The sequence below is a fragment of the Cricetulus griseus genome, chromosome 2, assembly GCF_003668045.3.
Source record: "Cricetulus griseus strain 17A/GY chromosome 2, alternate assembly CriGri-PICRH-1.0, whole genome shotgun sequence".
NCBI lineage: Eukaryota > Metazoa > Chordata > Mammalia > Rodentia > Cricetidae > Cricetulus > Cricetulus griseus.
In genome coordinates this window covers 86,878,894-86,897,048 of record NC_048595.1, presented here as the reverse complement: position 1 = coordinate 86,897,048, position 18,155 = coordinate 86,878,894, and the positions used below count along the sequence as shown (strand labels likewise).

General features: G+C 44.0%; 1 protein-coding gene across 1 annotated transcript in view; it reads right to left on the bottom strand.

Moving 5' to 3' along the window:
• Positions 1 to 5,404: 5,404 nt before the first annotated feature.
• Positions 5,405 to 18,155, bottom strand: part of Epb41l4b (erythrocyte membrane protein band 4.1 like 4B) — a 144,428-nt gene continuing 131,677 nt past the window's right edge. The window contains 3 exon segments of the mRNA XM_027403049.2: positions 5,405 to 5,474; positions 8,717 to 8,862; positions 16,300 to 16,371. Coding sequence (XP_027258850.1) covers positions 5,405 to 5,474; positions 8,717 to 8,862; positions 16,300 to 16,371 — 288 coding nt within the window.

Genomic DNA, 18,155 nt, shown 5'->3' with positions numbered 1-18,155 from the left:
CTTCCTAGCTTCGCTCCTCACGTCCTTCCTCCTATTCTCCCCACAGCCCAGTCCCCCTGCATATTTGACCCCCCTGGTCCCTTAGGTTCTCAGTGTGGCCTAACCACCTGGGAGCTTGCTAGTATCTCTTTAGGCCCCACTCCAGACACAAAAAGCTCGATTAGCAAGCTCTTTTACTCAAACCCCAGCATCCAGTCTCCACACCTTATTAGAATGACTGTCTCCAACACCTTGCTCCTGCAACTTTTCTTTCAAAGAAAATACTAACTAGACTCATAAATTTCTCGAGACCATAACGGAAGGAAGATAAAAATCACAAAATACCACTATACAGATAGACAAACAGAAGTCAGAGACAGCCAGGAAAGTGTAACTAAGGCCCTGGCAAAAGCCACAAGCACTGGAATAAAACCTGAGCTTTTGAAATTAGGTAACTGGTTTACCCTTTTTTTCCCAGGAGCAAAGTGCACAGACATCAAGCAACTCAACCATGTCTGGTAAGTACACTAAGTTCTCCACATCTTCACATCCATTCGCACCACTTACGTCTGTGTTATTTAGTTGGGCATTCATTCACTCACTTAACATACACAGATCCCAGGCTTGTCTTCAGTTGAGTCTTGTTGGGATGGTGACAACTAATAAGTTGTTTTCTGCAAGAAATATGGACACTATCCCTTCCATGCTGCTACTTCAGAATTGCATGTGAACACGATTCTTCATATATATTATATATATATATATATATATATATATATATATATATATATATATCTGAAGCCAGGCAGTGGTGGCCCTCGCCTTTAATCCCAGCACTAGGGAGGCAGAGGCAGGTGGATCTCTGAGTTTGAGGTCAGCCTGGTCTACAGAGCTAGTTGCAGGACAGCTACGGCTGTTACAATAATTACTGTATAAAGTAAGGAAATTGCTACTGAGGTAGAAAATCAGATTTCAAATGTAGACCTGGAAGTCAGACTGCCTGGGTAATGACCAGTGATCAATAATTCCCATGATGTGGTGCGTATTAAATAAGACCATGCAGGGAAAGGTTTGTAGGGTTCAATGTCACATTGTCATGACACTGCACAAAATTATGAAATATTGAGAAATCAGTCATTTCAACCTTTTTTGACCCAGTGGCTGGAAGACATGGGAGCTGCTATTGGGAGGAAAGGGACCTTGGGAATTCCAAAGGCCAGCTGTTTACTATCTGATATAGTTGACAGGTCAGCTTGTCCAACTGGAATTTAGATATTTAATCCTGCCAGTGTCTTTCACTGAAACTGAAGTTCAGCTCAGCTATGCAGTCTGGCCAGTGAACTTGGGATCCTCCTGTCTTCCCAGAACTGGTATTATAGATTTGCTGCTGAGTACTGCTTTTTATGTGGGTACCAGGGATTTGAACTGAGATGCTCATGCTTGTATAGCCACTACTTTGCTAACTGGCAATCTCCTGAGCCTGGAGCCCCTTTCTCTGCTCCCCACCCCAATACTGGGGTTACAGACAAATACTGCTGTGCCAGGATTTTATGTAGGTGTCCAGGGTCCAAACTTCATGTCCATGCAGCAGATATATAACCCACCAGCCCATCTCCCATCCCCTGTTAGTCACTTTTAAATGGATAGGCATTTCATTTCATTTTCATTTTAAAAAGACAGACAGAACCTTTATTTCTCTTCTCATCAAAATAATTTCACAAAAGGACCTTTTCCCCCTCTCCCTCTTATAAAACATCCCCAAATTAGTGCTATCACTCAGTATCCGACCAGGAACAGATGTGGCCTGTCTTAGACTGCCTGGTGTATGTCATTTTTCACTTTGGATTTCGTAAGATATAAAAGCTGTGATCTCGGAAGTCCCTCACAAAGTTAAACATAGAGTTGCCATATGATCTGGCAATTCCAAGAGAACCCAAAACATATGTTCAGACAAAAGCTGGTGCATGAATGTTCATAGAATCATCATTCATAATAGCCACAAATCAGGAGCAACCTAAACATCTATCAACTGAATAAATAGATAAACAAAGCATGGTATCTCCAGATAATTCGATTATTCAGTCACAAAGACAGAATGAAGTTCTGATACATGGTATAACATAGGTGAACCTTGAAAACATGGTTTAAATGAAAGAAGCTGATCACAGAAGCCCACATACTATATGACTTTAGATATATGAAGTGTCCAGAATAAGCAAATTCATTAGCAGAAACCCACAGACCAGGCAGGAGATGGTTAGTTGTTGCCAGGGGAGGGGCAGAGGCAGAGTCAGGGTCAGATGATGATGTTTGCCCAGCATCATGGGTAGGCTGAAAGACACTGGGCTGTACACATTAAACTCATTAAAATGGTGGATTTTATTCAAGGACTTTAAAGGTCCGTGATCTTTGAAATGGTGAAGGATAACAATGATACTGGATTTTTTCTGTGCTCTTTGGGAATCAAATTCCAGCTATATACTGGTGGGAAATTCTGAATGCTAAATTACTTCCTTTTCCACACCTAAAAATCTGTGCTTGTCCACAACCCATCAACTCTATGGGTTGAGGGCTGCCAGACCTCTGCAGTAACTCACCATACCTTCCCAACTAGGCATCTGAGGCCATAGTTTGGAGTCCCGGCCCTGGAATGATTATGTTAGGAGACTCTCCTGACCCCTCTTGAATCCACAGTGGGTATCATATGACCTTCTAGTGCTGTTGTTTGGGTCTTAAGTAGACAAAAAACAATTGTACAACTCCTTATAGTCATTGTGAGTTCACTCAGGGCAATTTCACAGTCTCAGGTCCCAATGCCAAGTACCCACCATACATTTAAGTAGCAAAAGACAATGACCACTGCAGCAATGCACTCCTCTGGATTTTACTGGTTGGGATGAACTGCCAACAGCACTGGGTTTTCATATACAATAACAACCAGCACATTGTTCTCAGGCTTGCAGTGATGTCAATTCATTGAGACACTTATGAACCCAGGGAGAAGTTGGAGACAATGCAGGAACCTGTAAGTCTCCTGAAAATAACAGCCAAAACCTCCATGCACTCCTCCTTAGAAACAAAGCAAACCATGTATGTAGGAAATACTTGTATCCTGACCTCTCCAGAAACCTTCTACTGTGTTCTGGAAGTTTCCATCAGAGAGCAAGGTGGGGAGGAGTGCACGCCTCAGAAAGCAGCTTAAAAGAAGAAGAGGCTGCTGGATTGGCAGGAGGTGACAACCCCAGGTTCTATAGGAATGTGGTTTGTGTCACGTGCACATAATAGAGAACAGCCAAGGCCGCTTTACTTGTACATATGGGGGCCGTGTGGGTGAAAAGCACCCACCCGAAACTACACTTGCTCTAGACAGCTCCACTGATAGAGCAGACAGCAATAAAGAGCCATCAATGGGACGAGGGTCATAGCCTATATAGACTACGCCAAGTCCTACATGTATTGATAGCTCCTAGTGACATCTTTTGTACCATATCAAGGTACAGAAGGGGCTGATGTGTGTACTGACAGGATTCGTGAGGAAAGGGCTGAAGACCCTCCAAGATACTTTGTGCACTAAGGCAGGGAAATGTGCCACACATCTTAGAAAGAGTTCCCTCAAAAATATTAAAATTGTAAAGAGTCAATACTTAAAGAGTTACTCCTTGGTTATCTGAACATCTGTTTGCATACCTTGTTTGCATCAAAGCTAGTCAATGAGGCATTTTTATAGTCATTAGTATCAAATTATTGGCACCATTCAGTTGTAGGGATAGGGAGAGAGCAAACTCTACAATACAACATAAAAATACAGTTCTGATACAAAGATACAAGGTCAGTCCCATTGAACAAGCAGTCATAAGAAATGGATGTGGACAGTTTACACACAAGGAAACACAGCTAGTAACTCATCACACAGAAGTGTTCAGCTTTGCTAGCAGTTCAAATAAGACAGCTTTTCAAGAATAACTATACAATCTATTAAACTAGCAAAAAATAAATTAGAATGGCAAAACCCAGTATTGGCAGAGCTACTGATAAATAGAAATGCTTACACATTGCTGGTGGCATCATAAATTGTAGAGGGGATTCAAGCATTCAGAGGAGGGAAAGTTTAAGTGAGATGACCTTTAAGGTCCTTCCAATCCAAAGATTGGATCTTTCTAGAAAGCAATCTGGCAATATAAAACAAGAGCTATAAAATACTTCATGCTCTCTGACCTTGTAATCCCTCTTTGGAGATATTCCAAAGGGAACAATCCAAGAGAAGGATTTTATATATATATTTATTTATTTATGTATATTTTTTACAAAGACATTCATAGCAGCACTATTTATAAGAGTGAAAATTTGCATATAACTGAAATATCTAATAATGGGGAGAGGTGAGGTTAACCATGTCATGTGGACATAAAGACATTTAAATTAGTGAGAATAGGATCTGTTTAATAAGGAGATGTGTTAGGAGGAAATATAACAAAAGGAATGTCTTCGCTGAGCACAGCTATGTAAAAATGGAGCATATCAATGAGAAGCAGGACACACTTCAGAGAGCTAGCTGTGGGTAGGGGCTCCTTAATTCCTGCAAAGGTATTCAAGTGAATAATAAAAATTTAAAAATGAATTTCTTGAAACTATATAAAAAGGGAGTTAAGTTTCTTCTGGGCAAGGTTCTGTCAACATGGTTAGAGTAGACAGAATTTAGAAATAATTTGTGTTTATGGAAAAGCCAAATGAGTCTTCCTGATACTGAATCATCTTGACCATGTCAAGATTTTTAGATGATGTAAGTTAGAATTTTCTACATGGGCTCAAAGATAAATTCCTTTTATTCCAGGTTATGTTGTATCCAACAAGTTCACACATTCAGTTGTATTTCAGGTTAAGCTGAAGTATTTTCAGTTATAGTAATATGTAACCTTTTTTTCCATTCATCTATTCATGTCTGAATAAAAATAAATGAATTTTTAATAAGATCTGTGTATTTATCAGTGTAAATGGAAAAACCAGCAGTAAAGAATTATTCTCTCATTAAAAATGATCCATTTAACAAACAGCCAAAGCTTGGTGCAAGTTTCGATCATAAAAAAGTCACATAGTTGAGAATATGTGCGGAGGATTCTGTGCTGTGTTAGCCCCTGGGGTTACTAACAGATATACACAGGTACCGCTGAACAGAAATCCCCCTTCTTCTAGAAACTTCCTACCAAACCCTGTCTCCACTGCATTGAGCAGTAGAAAAACCTCTCATGCTCAGGAGACATAAAATAACTTTTCCACCTAAGTCAAGCCAGAATCTGGCTTCCGCTACCCTGGAGACCTGGGCGAACAGAGCACACTGCTGTACGTTGTGCCAGAGTGAGCACACCGAGCCCGAGGAAAGGAAGCGGACGAAGGCACCATGCCATCTCCAGGCAGCAAGGGCAGAGTTTCACAGTTCGGTCATCAACAGTCTTTTCATCATCTTCTCTCTTTCCAGTTCTTGCCGGAGCGTCTCTGCACTGAGAAACAGCAAAGGGCCAGGCAGTAAGATAAAGACTCAAAATCTGCAGGTGTGGGCAGGACCTAAATGTTATCTTATAGACATCAGACTTTCCTCCCTAGGCTTTGTTGGGATGCCTGGCATTAGCTAACCTTATAGGCAGCTGAAACTGCCTGCTACTGCCAATTCATTCTCTCAGTTTTGTGCTCCCAGTTAAAGACAAAGATGTGAGTCTCAGCTTCTAGCTTCTGCTGCCCTGCTGGTTGTTTGCTGCTGGGTCTCTGCCCTGCCATGAGGACTCTTATCCCTCTGGAACCATCAGCCAGAATAAACTCTCTCTTCCTTTGGTCACGGTGTTTTATCACAGCAACTGAAAAGTGTCTAAGACACCTATGGATCTTGTTTCTACTGTTTAAATAAATACACATATATGGGAAGTTATGTAAAAGTGTGTGTGTGTGTGTGTGTGTGTGTGTGTGTGTGTGTGTGTGTGTGTGTGTGTGCTTTCCTTGATGGGAACCCAGGGTCTCATGCCTCTTAGACAAATGTTCTGCCATTGAGCCACTTCCCAGTCCCCATGTGTGGTCTATTTATCTACCTCTTCAAAGTGATGAATATCTCTCCCTCTCTGCATCTCTCTTACTCTCCCTTTTAAGACAGGGCTACCAGCCAGGCAGTGAGGGTGCATGCCATTAATCCCAGCACTCAGGAGGATCTCTGTGAGTTCGAGACAGCCTGGCCTACAATAATAGTTCGAGGACAGCCAAGTCTACACAAAGAAATCCTGTCTGGAAACAACAAAAAGAGAGGATTGCCTAGGCTAGTTTCAAACTTGTAGCTTCAGACAATGCTCCCAGCTCTGATTCCCAAGTAGCTGAAACTACAGGTGTATCTCACTGCATGGGATCTACAAGGTATATACTTTTTAAAGATTTATTTTATTTTGTGTGTGTGTGTGTGTGTGTGTGTGTGTGTGTGTGTGTGTGTGTGTGTGTGTGTGCGCGCGCGCGTGCGTGCCACATGTGTCCAAAAAGGTCAGTAGAAGGTACCAGATCCCCTGGAGCTGGAGTTAAAGGTGCTCGTGAGCCACCCAAGGTGAGTGCTAAGAACAGAACTCCGGTTCTCTGGCAGAACAGCAAGCACTCTTAACTGCTCTAGCCACTAAAACGTGTATTTTTAAAGGCAAAGAGCAACCTTAATAATTTTACTCAGGATGGACGTTTAGTTATAATCTCACTCTGCCATGGTCAACAAGGCCCCGCACAATCTGGCCCCAATGTACAGCATTAGTGGGTTGCTGCTGTCATCTACCCTATAACTTACCAAGGAAAACCCCACATCAACCTTCTAGCTTCACTAGCTCTTACTTGTTTAGAGATTTAATTTTGGAGGTCCCATCGCTGAACAGTATTTACCAGTGTCTCTCCACCTTGACTGTGGATAACATATCTGACAAGTGGGCTATGGTGATGGTGGTAGTGTAGGCTACCTTTCAAGGACAACAGGACCTGTTTTGGGCTGTGTGTGTGTGTGTGTGTGTGTGTGTGTGTGTGTGTGTGTGTGTGTGTGTGTGTGTAAAGTGTCCGTCTTGTGTCATTGTGTAAACACAATGACCTGAGTCCCATCCTCAAGTAAAAACCACAGATGTGGCACATGGCACTGAGGAGGTAGGGACAGAAGGATCCCAGTCAGCCTGGCCTAATTATTAGTAAGTACCAGGTCAGCGGGAGGCCTTGTCTTGAAAAGGTAGATAATGTTCCTGAGGATGACAACAGAACTTGTCCACTGACTTCCACACATTTAATGTGCACCTTCCCATACACACACACACACACACACACACACACACACACACACACACACACACACACACTTTTTTGGTGGAACCACTGGCTTCACTTGGGCCTGAAGGCATGCGATGGGACCTGGCACGGGTAGGAAGGTTTGTTATCTCTGTCTCCTTTGCAGCCCTATCTTTGGGTCAGCATTTGTTCCACTCTCCATACTGATCATTTAAGATGTGTTTTGTCCAGAACTATAATAAAGGGTTGACTTGACCTAGATTTGCCTAGTCTCTCCCTGACTTTAAGGCTAAAAATACTTGCTTGTCCCCATGACTGGAAATACAGATCACAAAAGGAGCACAAATATGTGGAAACCCCCTGCCTGTTCCCAGAAAAGACACGACTGTCTCTCTCCAATATCTACAGGTCTCTCCTCATTCGTGCCCAGAGTCTCTAACTCCTCAGTTCTCCAGAGCCAAGAAGCTATTTTGTGGCAATTCCCCTATTCCTCCGTTCTTTCTTCTCCTGTCACCATCTCCTGAGTTACTTGTCTCCTCAAGTGACAGCAGAATCTAAGCTTTTTTCACTACCATACTAGCTCCTAACCTCTAATCATGGCAGGTGTGACCAAGTCCAGGAACCCAAGACTAGTGAGTCTCCCTGCCAACCCTACTCTTCCCCAACTATCTGCAAGCTGCTCCCCACCACCTTCAGGTGTCAGCTCGAGACTGTCATCCCAACCTGTCCCATTGCCTTTCACTGTCTCCTTGCCACATGTAAGGACATGTGGACACATTTCACTCCTTGCCCCCGAGTTTACACACACACACACACACACACACACACACACACACACACACACTGCTTGTCTGCTTCCCTTACCCTCATGTACAAGACTGCAAACTCCATAAGGGTAGGACTTTATCTATTTGGTTCACTGTCTAATTGTAGCACCTAGAACGCAGCGTACCACTTGGAGGCCAAATGAATGGGAGAGGCTAGGAAGTTGGCTCAGACAGTGAAGTGCTTGCCTTGGAAGGATGAGGACCTGAGTTCAGCTCTCCAGCACCCAAGTAAAGCCTGGCTTGGTGATGTGAATGCATCTGTAATCTCAGGACTGGGGAAGTGGAGACAAGCAGATCCTTAGAGCTCATTGGCCAGCCAGCCTAAATGAGTTCATGAACTTTAGTTTTAATAAGAAACTCCATCTCAAAAAATAAAATAGAAAGCAATTGATCATGATACCACCCGATACTGACCTTTGGCCTCTATATACACATAAATACATACATATGCATGTGCACTCTCACATACATGTGCACACACTCACATGAACGTGTATGTATATATATCACACACATTCATGCACACTAGAAAAAAGAAAGAATGAGATATGAGTCCCACACAAGGTGAGCTAGAGTCTAGGCCTGGCTCCCTGTTGCCAGGATCGCTGTAGGTGCTTACTTCTGTGACTCACCTGGCTGCCAGAGAGACAGGCTTCCGGGAGGTGTAGATGGTCTGTACTGTGGACACAGCCTCTGTCAATGGCCGCAGGGTTGCTGTTGGAATCAACGGGGAAGACTGGCCAGGACAGCACTGCAATTTGTTCTCTCTAAAGTCTGCCTGGAAAGGGAAACAGACAGGAAAGATCAATCTCCAGGCCAACCCTCATGCTGTCAGCTGCTCTCCTGGCTTCACTGTACTGTACTTGTTATTTTAATAATAGCTAAAGTCATCACACATTTTCAAATTATCTTAGATGATCTTACTCTGTGCCAGACACCATGCTAAGCACCTTCCATATATTATCTCTTGACAGCGTGTAAGACAGAGATCATCTATCACTGCATCTTAGAAACCATCCTTTGGAAGATGCATCATTTCTGTGGGTATCACAGGAAAAGCAGAACACGGCACATTGTTACGTTGCATTTTGTAGTAAATGTGATTTCAGGGCCACAGCGATGGTTCAGTGGTTAAAAGAAAAGTTGCTGCTCCTGTGGAAGACCTAGGTTCAATTCCCAGCACCCATATGGTGACTCACAACTACAAGCAGCTCCAGTTTCCAGGGGATCTGATGTCTTCTTCTGGCCTCAATGGGTACTACTTGTACCTGGTGCACACGAACTCACACAAACAAACATCTGATTTCATAAGATTAAAATGTGAAAAAATTTACATCTTAGAACTGCTTTTATGGAAAAGTAAACCTTAGAGAGTTTAAGTCTTCCAACTGAGGTCACCCAGTAAGAAATTATTTGCTAGTTTTAAGAATTTTAAAAATAGGCCTGGTGGTGGTGTTATACGCCTTTAATCTCAGCACTTGGGAGGCAGGGGCAGGCAGAGCTCTGTGAGTTCAAGGCCAGCCTGGTTTACAAAATGAGTTCCAAGACAGATTCCACAGAGAAACCCTGTCTCAAAAACCACTCCCCCCAAAAAAAAAGAATTCTAAAAATGACTCTGTGTGTGAGTGAGTATGTATGTGTGGTGTGACATGGCATGCATGTGGAGGCCGGAGGACAACTTGTAGGAGACGGTTCTCTTCTCCCATGTGGATCCCAGTTGAACAAACTTAGGTCATTAGCTCCTTTACCTACTGAGTCGTCTTGAAGGCTCCAAGAAATAATTAAGAATAGTACTCAGGTTGGGGCAATGGCTCTGTCAGAAAAGTGCTTGCCACACAAGCATGTGGAACTGAGTTCAGATCCCTAGCACCCACGTGAAAAACCAGATCCAGTAGCACACATCTGTAATCCTGACACTGGAAAGGCAGAGACAAGAGGACCCCTTAGGACCTGTTATATGTTCTCAGGGAGGGACTCTGCCTCAAAAGAAAAATGAGGTGGAGGGATCTGGAGACATGGTTTAGTGGTTCAGAGGGCTTGATGTTCATCCAGAGGACCTGAGTTCAGTTTCCAGCATCTATGTAATGTGGCTGGAACCTCCAGTCCTAGGGTATCTGATGCTGTCATCTAGCCTCTGTGTGCACTACTACTCTTGCTTCTGCAAACACCCACACATGAAAGGCATACACTCATGCAGTCACACATGCACACATATAAATAGAAATAAAACAAGTCTGAAAAAGGTTGAAAGGGATTAAGAAAGACCCCTGGTGTTGTTCTCTGGCCTTACACTCCTACATGCACACATGTTCAGGCATATATATTTGCACACAAGCACACATATCCACATAGATACATAACACAGACAGACAAGCTAACTGTATTCAGAGGCAGAGTTTGTGAATGCATTAATGCTGTTGTTCACTGATAAAGCGCCACAGTGGATCTAGAATATGGTCCTCAGACGGGCAACATCATTATTAGTTTGATACTTGGTTAAAATGCTCAGGCTCTACTCAGATGCTGGTGCCAGACAACCCAACATGGCAGGCTTTCACAAGACTTCCAGATGGTTCTGATACACATTATTTTCAGAACCACTGACCTGCAGCACACTGCCTGGTCCAGAAAGGGAAACCACTTGCCATTTTCATTACAAAGCAAAATATGCTTATTACTTTTCCACAGAAAGCTTAAGTAAAGCAGCAGCTGTTGGGAGGCTGAGAGTGGTGGGGGTGTGAACTACATAGTGAGACTCTCAATGAAACCAAAACCAAAATAAACAACAAAATAATATAAATGAAGACATTTTATAATCCCTTATTGTCTTCATTAATATATTTGGCAACAGTAGTTTTCATGCATAGTTTTTGTTTCATATCCTTAGGGATTTTTGATTCTTTTATGTGCATGTGTGTTTTGCTTCCATGTATGTATGTGCTTGAGTGTACAGATGGGACCCAGGAGAACAGTGTTGGATCCTGTAGAACTGGAGTTACCACCATGTCAGTGCTAGGACCAAACCCAGGTCCTCTGAAAGAACAGTCAGTGTTCTTAACTACAGAGTCATCTCTCCAGACACTCTTTTTTTTAATCCATATATATATATGGTATTATCAAAAAGATTAAACATGTGTGTATGTATATATATACTTGATTTTTTTAATGGTGGTTCTTGGCTCTGAATTTGAAGAAATTTACCACCAGCTTTTTAAAGTCTTTGATCTTTGAGTGCATAATTAATTATCTTCTTTTAAAGCACAAAGCCCCGTTTGTGACTTACATCTGCCCCTAAAAGGGAGACTAACTTGTTTCAAGCAGAGAAACACAAGGAATGACTACTGTTGGGTCTTGGAAGTGTTACTTTGGAGAAGTAGCTCTACAGGCCAGTATGTCACATGTACAGGTGCGCAGATGCTTGTCTAACATGTGAGGCTTGCCATCGAGAACTATGTGCATGTGACACTCACTTGTACTGTTCGTCAGGTCACTCTGGCTCACCACTTTCCAGGCACACAGTAGGATGAAACCTCACTGCCTTTCTCAAGTTAGGGGTGACTGTGTGCTTTGCTTTGTTCAGTGAAATAAGGACTGGTGCTTTCACAGAAAAATTTAAGGACCAAGTGTGTGGCTTGCTTCCTTTTCTCTTTCTGCCCCAGTCGACTTGGCAGGCAGCTGGTCCATAAGCTTGGACAATGCAGAACCTTCAGTATGCCCATGAGAGATGGGCTGCATGTGCAGGAAAGCCATTCCGTATGTTGTTTAAAGGCCTGGCCTGCAAGGTGTGGCAGCTGGCCAATAGGAGGCTGTGTTGCTTTTAGGAGTGGGTGACAGGTGGGCTTCCAAGGCCACTTCTGATGGACATTTGCACAGATGGCACAAAGGCACAGGTGGATAAAAGTGCTGAGGTCCCAGGACAAACACCAACTGTGTCAGCAGTCATGACACTCCTTATGGGTGTGTACCCATGTATGGGGTGGGGAATGATGCTAGTTGCACTTAAGAGAGATCCTGAAGAAACAGTAAATTTTCTGTAGCCTTTGAGCCCTTATCTTTTAAAATATCTGTTAAATGGTGCAATGAATAATGTATTAGCTTTCAGTAGAATGAAGCAGGCAACAGAAGAACACGGCAGGTTAGAAAGAGGAATGTGGGCCAGATGCAGACAGTGCTGGGAGAACCTGTGGATCTAGATGGAGTGACTTGAGGCTATGAGTATGGAAATCTAACACCATGGCTTGAAAGCAGCAGTCACCTGGCTGATATGGACCAACATTCTCTATTAGAATCAATTAAGAAAACTCAGGGTCAAACAGGGACCGGACCGATTGCCAGTTCAACTTTGTACAGAGTCTTTCAGAACTGTTAAAGGCCCAGCGGTTCCAACCAGGACAGGTCTGGAGGCTTGTATAACATGAGATAAGGGACTAATTTGTTAATTATCTCGTAGCTGAGTGGGCTGTTGGGGAGTGGGGGCTGGTTGGAGGAAGTGGGCCACTGGAGGTGTTGCTTTGGCAGGTATATCTTGTGCCCCCAGGGCCCTTCCTTGGCCACTACCTACTCCTGGCTGCCACAGGAGCAGCTTTCCTCTGCCATACCCTTGCACTATGCTGACTCTGAATTGTATCAGGCCTATAGGCAGTGAAGCCAACTGGTCATCTATAGAAACCTCTGGAGCTAATTGTTCATCTGTTGAGACCTCCGGAGCCAGTGTTCATCTGCTGAGACCTCTGGAGCCAGATGGTCATCATCTGTTGAGACCTCTGGAACAGTGAGCCCCAGTGACTCTTTTCCTTTTCAAGTTGTTTGTCTCAGGACTTCATCACAGTGATGGGAATCTCAGCAAATGGACTCACTGTCTATGTTCTGGATGGCAGAAATCTGGCAACCACTTGTCCTTCTCCCTCCCTCACCTATCTAATATCATAACAGCCTCCTAAATATCTCCCCCAACTGTATACTTCTCCCCACCTCTCCCATCAAAATCACTCAGGGGCAAGTGCTCTGCACACTCTCTCTTAAGCTACTGACCTAGATTTATTTCTAAACTATTATCCTAAACCTGTTCTGTCTGGACCCAAATGTTCTCCCACAGAGATCACAAAGCTGCTTTCTAAAAACAGCCGCCCTGTCACTGCCCTATTCTAACATCTTCCAAGGGCTTCCCATCACGGTTGGGAAAGGGCCAGGCCTGGCTTTGCTCCTCCAGCATTTGTTCCTCTTTTTCCTCTCACACCCCAGGCTCCTGCTCTCTGTATTCCAGTTCCCTGGCCTTCTTTTGAAGTCCCTTGAGTGTGTGATGGCCTGTCCCTCCTCAGGACTCCAGTTCATGCTGTTCCTTCTGTCTGTCCAGCTGCCTTTGAGCTACTCTTGCCCAGTTCTTAAAAGTCCTAGTGTGGCTGATGACATTGGCTTCCAGCTCCATCTGTGCTCCCAGCTTTCAAGAAGGGCTTCCCTGGGTGTTTCTTATCGCTGCCAAGGCTGGGAAGGAGACCAGAGTTCCCCCATCATGGCCAACTGAGGGAACTGGAGCAGAGATTCCAGCTGAGGATCTGTGTCCAGCAAAAACTGCAGGGTAGGTTGGATGTACAAGCACCAGGCAACAGTACTGGACATCTTGGCATAGCCCAGGTACCTCTGTCCTCTCATTAAAGTGAGCTCTTGACCCTAGAAATAAATGTTCTAGACACCTAGTTTCCCTCCACATAGAGGTGGCCAAAAACCTTCTTATGTCTGTTCATCTTTTGAAACCTAAAGGAACCACTGCTCCCTCCTTTCATGCCATGGGCTGAAGCCTCCTTAGGTAGTGACCATCAGCTAGATCACTATTGTACTCAGGGCTGGACCTCAGGCCCCTTGGAAATCCTCCATGGAAGACAGAAACCTTTGGAAGAGAGTCTCATGAACCATATGAGTTCAGAGATCACAACTGACTCCCGGGAGCGGGTGAGAGGGAGAGGAAGTAGGGAAGGACTGTAGTCTCTCACTTCTGTTATATGTAGCAGCTCGCTATAAAGTGTGATTCTGCAGAAACTCCCAGGAAAGATTGGGTTGGGCATCCAAAAAGAAGTGTGGGAGTAATCATTGCTGTCATTCTGGTGAGGAAGGAAATATGACATTCAAAATGTTTGAAAAGGGGCTGGAGAAATGGCTCAGCAGGTAAGAGTACTTGCTGTTCTTACACAGCACCTGGGTTTGGCTCCCAGAACCCATATGGTGACTCACAACCATTTGTAACTCCAGTTCCAGGGGATCCAGTGCCTTCTTCTTACCTCCGGGTACCAGGCACACATGCAGTATACATCTATACATGCATGTAAAATGCTCATACACATAAAACAGAATAAATAAATCTTCAAAAAATGTTTAAACACATTTAATCTATTTACTGAGTTTAAATGAGCTGTCTAATGAAGACAGGGAAAGAGGTGGTCATGAGGAGCCCATGGTCAGGACTTGGACATGGTCCTGGTCTTTGTACCACCATCTCTGCAGCCTGGGAAGTCAGCAGTCATCACAGACATTTAGGTGAGATCTGTATTAGGAAATTACAATTGGATCTCAGTCCCTTTTAATGCATGTTTCAACCAGGCTGCTTCTTATTACTGTTCCTAAGGAGATGGCTCAGTAGGTAAAGCACTTGCTACAAATGAGTTCTATCTCCAGGACCTATGTTAAGTAAGGCATATGTGGTTGTGCATGCTTGTGATCCCAGAGCTGGGGAGCCGGAGGCAGGAGGATCCCTCAGCTTAGTGACCAGCCAGCATAGGTAAGTCAGTAAGCCACAGGTCTATGAGAGACCCTGGATCCAGAACAAGGTGAAAGGCACCAAAGGAATGATAGATTAAAGTATTTTCTCTTTCTTTGTCTCTCTGCCACTCTCTCTCTCTCTCTCTCTCTCTCTCTCTCTCTCTCTCTCTCTCTCTCTCTCTCTCTCACACACACACACACACACACACACACACACACTTACTGCATACATCACACAAACACATGCATGTATGCACATGCACAGCCATGAAAGCAGATGGTCTATGTGGTAAAATGACTTACCTAAGACCACACACCATTATCAAGATGCAGAAGATGCAGATCCAACTCAAGACACAGTGTCAACAGGTGTTAAAACAAGCAAATAGCACACATGACAGCACTATTTCCAATTGCCAAAAGTAGACACCACCCAAATCCCCATGAATACGTCAATGGATAAACAGACTGCAGTAAAACCATACTGTAGAATATTACTCTCCACAAAAAGAAAGGAAGTGTAGATTCATGCTCTAAAGTAGATGGATCTGAAAACATGATATTAAGTGAAAAATATAGCTGGGCCATGATGGCTCATGCCTTTAATCCCAGCACTCAGGAGTCAGAGGCTAGCCTGGACCACAGACTAGGACCCTAAAAGTAGACATGAAACTAAGGGAACACAGATGATTAGTGGGAATGGGGAGGAGCATGTACTCGATGTATGATATACATTTGTATGAACCTTTTTAAAACTAAAATTTAATTTTTAAAAAGCCCAAGTGATCTGGAGAAATGGCTCGGGAGATAAAGTATTTGTCATGTAAATGTGGAGACTGGAGCTCAGAGCCCCAGCACCCACAAAAGAGCTGGACTGGACTAGCATGGTGGTCTGCCTGTAATTCTAGCTCTAAAGGCAGAGACAGGGATCCTTGGGACAAGTTGGCTAGCTAGACTAGGAGAACTACTGGTGCATTCTGGGTTTGGCAAGTCTTTGCCTCAGTAAATGATGTGGACAACTATTCAAAAAAGAGATCCCCAACATCAACCTATGGCTTCCACACAAATGTGCACTCATGTGCACCTGCACACAAATATGTATCCACACACCAAATGTACACCCACACTGAAAAGAGGAGGCCTAAGCCTTGTCTAATCTTTAAAACTACACAGACATTCAGTGAATTGCATGAGTACCAAATGCACCAGGGGTGCAGTGGAAAAGAAACACTGAAAATACTGGGTTTTTCTCTCTGACAGAAAGGACTGTTGGAAGGAAAGGGAGATGGCCATTGTTCGATAATCACAGTAAATGCTCCTGAAGAGTCTTAATATGCTTAATTTTCTGTGACTTTCATCTCAATAAAGTAAAACAGACCCCAACCACAGTGCCTCTCTCCCCCCACAGCCTTCTCCACAAGAAAGTGAAGGCTTACAATATGGCCTACCATCTGAGACTACTCACAGTGAACTGTGGCCCCGTGGTGAAGGGATCAGGAAACGGGTTCATCATTGGTTCTGCTGGGAATGTTTTTATCTTCAAAAAAAAGAAAGACAAGGGGTTACCTTTATGTCACAAACATTTTGAAGCCTTTACCAGTACACCTTTAGAACTGAGAGGAAGGATCCTGGGAAGTTTAGGAGCCTTCATCTCTCTGTGGTGGAGGATGCAGGCCTGTCTGCCTGGGTTACACGATATGGCATGTTCTCCTTGCCCAGAACTCCCTTTATAGGGAGTTTCAGGCCAGCGTCCAAAGCCTGCTCCAGAAAAGGCTACACTCAAGGTAGTTGAGGAGGCCATTCCAATGTACCTGGGGAGACCTCTGAGGGCTTTGCCACAGCTGTGGGACATGGCAAGAGGCTTCTGAATGGTCTGTTGGGGACATAGTGCATCTTAGCTAGAGGGTCAATTAAACCAGAAGGCAGTCCCTGTCAAATGACTTGCATTGTTCAATCCCTGTACAGTTTGAGCAGCAGAACTCCTAAAGAGAGCACATGGCAGCACAAAATATCTTGCCGCTATGGCCCTTGAGAACAGAAGGTAATGTACTTGGAAGTGAGCAATGATGCAATACGGACAGTAGTTTCAGTGAGGCCAGTGCGCCAGTCAGCTGGTGAGGGCAGCCTCTCTTTCCTTCTTTTTGCTCATTTTGTCTTTGGCTTCTTGGAGGCCTTGGAAAATGACAGGACCTATTTCTTTGAGCCAACATACACCAGGGGATCTAGAGGCCTGGTGACTGCAGTACAAGCTTTGTCTGTAGTCTGTGTACCTGTGCAGGCAAGGACTGTTGACAAGGCACGGAGGCCATCCCTGCCCAGGGGTAGCAGCTTGATGCCCCATGCATGAGGTCTTGCCTGTGGACTCTAGGACAGCACCTTGGCACTTTCACACTGTTCTAACGGGGAGGGAGGCACAGGGACACTGCAGACTAGACCCAAATCAGGAGCTGTTTTCTGAACAGGCAGAACAGGTGTCAGTCAATATGGAGATAACAGTATCTTTGCAATGTTCATGTGATGATGTTCACACCGACCTAACTTTCCTTTCACTCAGATCTGTTCAAATAAATATCCCAAAATTCCCAGAATGAGCCCCAAGCTCCCAAAGACTCTTGAGCCAAAACTTCACAGTGCATTCTCCCATTCTCTTCGCCTGGCCTAACAGGTTGGCATGGCATTCTGAAGCAAATGTCATAACAAAAAAAAAAAAAATCTGCAGGTAAGTTCTCAAACCAACCAGAATAGACAGGAAGTGCTTCCTTGTGGCTATTAGTGAAATGTGTATGTTAGCAGCTTCAAACAATGGCCTTACACTACTGTGTAAGAAGCTACATCCCCATGACACCCCAATGCTCACTGGTATGGCAGAACACACTGCATTCTTGTGGCACTTTCCAAATCCAGGGCCATTTCAGAAGGAGGCAAACACCAAAGTCATCCTACATCACTCAAAAGCATCTAGACTTAGGAGATGAAACCCCAGACACAAAAATGCTTCATGTTCCCTGAAACAGTGACACATACACAGAGTGCCCTTCCTAACATGAGGGGCTGAGGCCCATGATAAACCTTTGCTTGATGGATTCTGAATGGCCATGTAGGACGAGGCAATGACAACAAGACAGAAACAGTGCTACAAGAAAGGGGGAAAACAGGAGACAGCATGGCGACTACTGCTTAACAGGTGAAATTATGAATGAACATGGATAAACAGAGGAAAACAGGCAAAGATAAAAAAATATGCTCAGTTATGATTAAGATGGTTCTTTTTAAGTCATCATGTAGCACTCCTGGTGTGTCATGATGTCAGTAAATAGAAGG